Source organism: Pipistrellus hanaki, assembly GCF_964339955.1.
Source record: "Pipistrellus hanaki genome assembly, chromosome: 13".
Classification (NCBI taxonomy): Eukaryota; Metazoa; Chordata; class Mammalia; order Chiroptera; family Vespertilionidae; genus Pipistrellus; species Pipistrellus hanaki.
In genome coordinates, this window is record NC_140515.1 from 59,093,888 (window position 1) to 59,099,033 (window position 5,146).

Here is a 5,146-nt window from a genome sequence, read left to right on the forward strand (position 1 = left end):
TGTATCCGGTGTGTGTTCCTCTCTCCGGGGCTGGGGGTGGGGGCTGGGCCGCACAGTACCAGCGGGCCCACCATCCTCTGATCCACCAACCTGGCTCCTAGGACATGGAGACGATCGTCTGGTCACATTCAAGTTCGGGGGGGAGGGGAGGAGATGCAGTCTGCTGGAGACTGGAGGGCACGCCAAGCGGGCACTGCAGACCGGGGGCGGCGCCTTTTCCTCTTAGCCCCCTTGTCAGTGCCTCAGTTCCCGGGAGGAGCCCCAGGTGGAGGTGACTGGGACGGAGGATGGCCTGAACTGGCAGGGCCCTCCTGGCCCTACATGCTCCCAGCTGGGTCAGACCCGGAGAGGCCCTCCCTGTAGGCTGTACGAGGAGGGGGGACGGGGCTGGGCGTCACACCGCGGACAGCCCTGCCGCAGGGAGCCGAGCCGGCGCTGCTGCAGGGCCTGGGCGCTGCCTGCTGCCCTGCCCGCCCCCTCCGCCTTCCCAAACCACAGCTCCTCTAGAAGAACCTGCCTTGGCAGGTGCTGCCAACCGCACCGGCACCACAAGCCACAGCTTGCTCGGCCCGGCAGCCCAGGACACACGGCGGAAACAGCAACAAGAGGGGCTGGAAGGGCGGGGCAGGCGCTGTCACCCCTAACCCCCACGAGCGCCTCTGACCGGTGCCCGGCGCCGTCCGGATAACGGGCTGCAGCGCGCCCGGCTGTGCGCCCGGCCCGGCTGCCCGCAGCTCCGCAGCCTGGGCGGTGTCTGCATCCAGCCAGCCCACCCTCCCGCCGCCCGCCCGCCCGCCGCCCCGGAGGCCGGATGGGGCGGGGCGGGGCGGGGCCGCCCTCCCACGTGACGCCGCGGCTGCCAGCTAAAAGGCGGTGCACCCCGGGGCCCCGCGTCCCCGTCCCCGCCGCACCCCGTCCCGCCATGAGCGCCGCGCAGCTGAGGGCGGCCGCGCAGGCGGCCCCGCGCTCCGTGCACGCCTTCTCGGCGCGCCCGCTGGCCGGCGGCGAGCCGCTGAGCCTGGGCTCCCTGCGCGGCAAGGTGCTGCTCATCGAGAACGTGGCGTCGCTCTGAGGCACCACCGTCCGCGACTACACGCAGATGAACGAGCTGCAGCGGCGCCTGGGCCCGCGGGGGCTGGTGGTGCTGGGCTTCCCGTGCAACCAGTTCGGGCACCAGGTGCGCGGGCGGGGCGGCGGGAGAGCCGGGCGGGGCGGGCGGAGCGGGGCCCGGGCCCGCTGCCCGGCGCCGGGCCAGGCGGGTGCGGGCCGCCCGGGTTGTGCAAGGCGGGCCGAGCCCCGTGAGTCACCCCGATCCCCGTCTGCCGCTCTGCGCCCCGCAGGAGAACGCCAAGAACGAGGAGATCCTGAACTGCCTCAAGTACGTGCGGCCCGGCGGCGGGTTCGAGCCCAACTTCCCGCTGTTCGAGAAGTGCGAGGTGAACGGCGCGCAGGCGCACCCGCTCTTCGCCTTCCTGCGCGAGGCGCTGCCCGCGCCCAGCGACGACCCCGCGCCGCTCATGACCGACCCCAAGTTCGTCGTCTGGTCGCCCGTGTCCCGCAACGACGTGTCCTGGAACTTCGAGAAGTTCCTGGTGGACGCGAACGGCGTGCCCGTGCGCCGCTACAGCCGCCGCTTCCCCACCATCGACATCGAGCCCGACATCGAGGCGCTGCTGGCCCAGGCGCCCGCCTCCGCCTAGGCCCCCGCCCGGCGGCCCCGGGGGGTTTGTCCATGAAGGTGTTGCTCTAAACCTCACGGAGGAACGCCCGATGCCCAGCTAACCCCCCGATGGGCCCCGTCCTGCCCGCCCCTGCCCTCCCACCCCCTCCATGGCTTTTCCCAATAAACGTCCGGTGTCAGCGGAGCTCTGTCCTGTGTCTGTCAGCGTCAGCGGGGACACCTTTCCCGCTCGCCTCCTGGTCACGGCGGGAGCTGGGGCCCCACCCTCCACCCCTGCCCGGCCTGACTCCTCCTTCCTCCTTCCTCCTTCCTGTGCGGCACAGGGGGTGTTCCTCTCCGCGTGGGCCCCGGCTCCCGTCCCGGGGCTCCCCTCTCCCGGCCATCAGCAGGGCCATCCCCAGACCCTGTTAGAGGAGGAAGGCCTCCCCCGAAAAGGAGGGCGGCCGCCGCCTGCCCCAGGGCGAGCCTCCGGAGTGGGTGCTGGGTGGAGAGGGTGCTGGTGCGGAAGGACCTTCACACAGAATCGCACCCTCATGGGCTCCCACCCGGGGAGTCTGGCTTCTCCGAGCCGTAGGCCACACACGCCTGCTGTACACCGCTGGGAGCTCAGGCTGCATGAGGAATTCTTTCCCCATTTCTTCGCTGGCCCTTGGCACTTTGCTGCCCAGCTTCCATCCGCTCCGGTGGGTGCTGCCCTCCCCCGGGGCTGCCCTCCCCCGGGGCCACCTCTCAGAGGAAGTAGAGTCTGTACCACTGGCTGGCCGCGCCCTCGTGGCCCTTGGCAGTTTGTGGCAAAGGCAGGGCCAGGCTCAGGGTGGGGACTTATCTAGGGGGCCAGCTGCTGCCTCTGGGGTGTAGCTCGAGTCCCTCCCCTCGTCTGCGGGGCCTGCTTCCCTAATCTCCCCTGTGGTCCCACCTCCTGTCCAAGTGGGAGGGACTCCCCAGGGCTCGGTCGCAGCTTCCGGGGCAGACAGGACCCAGGTGGGTGCTGCAACGTCAGCCCAGCCAGGGTGTGGCCAGAGGTCCTGGGCGCTGGCACTCCCGCTCACGGCCGTGGGCCGGGTCTCTCCTGTGTCTGAACCAACTCCCAGCCTCCTCCGGCGCAGCAGCTGCGCCTCCCCCCTCAGTCATCAGGGTGAGGGCCTCTGCAGCTGCTCCGCTCTGCCTTTGCGCCCACCCTACCTGTCCTCCTGAGCTCAGGGCTGCTTCCCCCAGGATGAGAGTCTGGAAGGGGGACTGGGCCGACAACCTCGGCCCACGGGGCCTGGCTTGTGACGTGAATCAGCAAATGTTTGTCACTGTGAAGAGGACTGCCCCCTCAAGCAGGACCAGGGCCGTTTGATCCTTTGTGGCCTCCAAATCCAAATCCGATTGCTGGGATGGAGAGTAGCACCTATACATCTGGGTTTGCCCACCCACCTGTGACCTCCTACACCCCTATTTCTTCGCTAAAAGCCCTGGGCCCACAGCCTCCACTCCATCCCGTCCTGTGCCAGGGGCTCCGCTGGGTGGCAGGTCCCAGTCTCAGGTGGAAGACGGCATGGTTACTGAAGGCACGCTCAGCTCTGAGGTCGCCCGGGTGCCCTGCGGGCCGGGCTTCGGAGGGACCATCATGCTTTGCCTCCTGGGGGGAGCCACACGGGAGGGCCAGACCGTGGGCGAGGAGCCGCCGGCGGAGGTTAGCGGGCGGCCGGCGAGCAGTGCGCAGGGGCCGGGGCGGGGAGGTGGCCTCGCAGCAGCCGGACCGCAGAGCAGGAGCAGGGTGGGGAGGGGTGTTCGGATGCAGTGGGTGCATGACTCATCCCCATGGCGATCTTCGGGGCAGGTGGTTAAAGAGGCTCGGAGGAGGAGGGTGTTGGAGACAGAGGGCTGGCCGAGGGGAGTGAGAGCACTGGGGAGGATGGAGGAGGTGGGGAGAGCGGCCAGAAGCTGAGGCGTGTAGGCCTGGCTCACACCCTGCCAGGGAGGGGGCGGAGAGGTGCACGGGGGGCATGGCGACAGGGTACGAGGGGAGGCATGCTCTGTAAAGGGTGTTGAGCTGGGCCAGGTGTTAACTGGGTGTGTTCCCCAGCACGTGTGGCTCCTGAGTGGCAGCTGGCGCTGACGCCAGAGAGCCAAGCGCCCTGAGGGTCCAGGTCCTGCTCCGGGAGCTAAATATCTAGCAGCCAGACTCACCGGGGCAGCGTGGCTCCGGGGTTGAGCATTGTTGACCTATGAAGCAGGAGGTCACAGTTTGATTCCTGGTCAGGGCACATACTGGGATTGCAGGCTCCATTCCCAGTGGGGGGGAGGGGGTGTGCAGGAGGCAGCCAATCAATGATTCTCTCTACGATGTTTCTCTTTTTCCTTCTCCCTTCCTCTCTGAAATCAATTTAGAAATAAAATTTTTAAAAAAGAATCACCTGCCCTAACCGGTGTGGCTCAGTGGATAGAGCGTCGGCCTGCGGACTCAAGGGCCCTAGATTCGGTTCTGGTCAAGGGCATGTACCTGGTTGCAGGCACATCCCCAGTGGGGGGGGTGCAAGAGGCAGCTGATGGATGTCTCTCTCATCGATGTTTCACTCTCTTCCTCTATGTAAAAAATGAATAAAATATATTTAAAAAAATAAAAAGAATCACCTGGATTCTTGCTAAACCTTCTCAGTGACCTCCAGCTGAAGGTCGGAGAGGATTCCTGCTCCATTCTCCCCTTTCCTGCAAAGGTCAGCGTGACTCCGGCCCCACAACCTGGTGCGGCTCTAGGACGGGAGCCCAGAGCTTCCGGAACAGCTGCAGCCGCTCCCGGGCTGGGGACGCCCCCTCACCCACTCTGCCCCTCCTTTATGCCGGGGCGACCGGCAGGGCCTTCTGGGCGGCCCTGGTTGGTGAGATTCCTGCTCAGATTCAAGTTGTCTCAGACAGTCCTTTCCCCTCCCTCTTCTTCAGGGAGACTCTGAATAAAGCCAGTTACCGGGGAAGCTGGACACCTTCCCCAACACACACACACACTCACACACACACTCTCACACTCACACACACACACTCACACTCACACACACACACACACACTCACACACACACACTCACACACACACACACATACACACACACTCACACACTCACACACACACACACACTCACACACACACACACACACTCACACACTCACACACACACTCACACACACACTCACACACTCACACACACACTCACACACACACAATCACACTCACATACACACACACTCACACACACACACTCACACACACACACACACACTCACACACACACACACACACACACACACTCATACACACACACACACTCACACACACACACACTCACATACACGCACATTCCTGCATAGGCACATTCTCTGTCATTCAACCGTGTAACTGACTCCGGCCAGACCCACCCCACGCCCGTGACTCAGCACAAACAGGGAGTGGGAGGAACCGGGCCGGCCGGCGCTCCTGGGGCGATGGG

General features: G+C 65.6%; 1 protein-coding gene across 1 annotated transcript; it reads left to right on the plus strand.

Annotated features, from left to right (window-relative positions):
• Positions 1-847: 847 nt before the first annotated feature.
• GPX1 (glutathione peroxidase 1) lies at positions 848-1,865 on the plus strand. The gene is made up of 2 exons (XM_084902658.1): positions 848-1,177; positions 1,341-1,865. Exons 1-2 carry the CDS (start codon positions 923-925, stop codon positions 1,698-1,700), a joined length of 615 nt encoding a protein of 204 aa, XP_084758784.1. The 5' UTR covers positions 848-922; the 3' UTR covers positions 1,701-1,865.
• Positions 1,866-5,146: the final 3,281 nt, after the last annotated feature.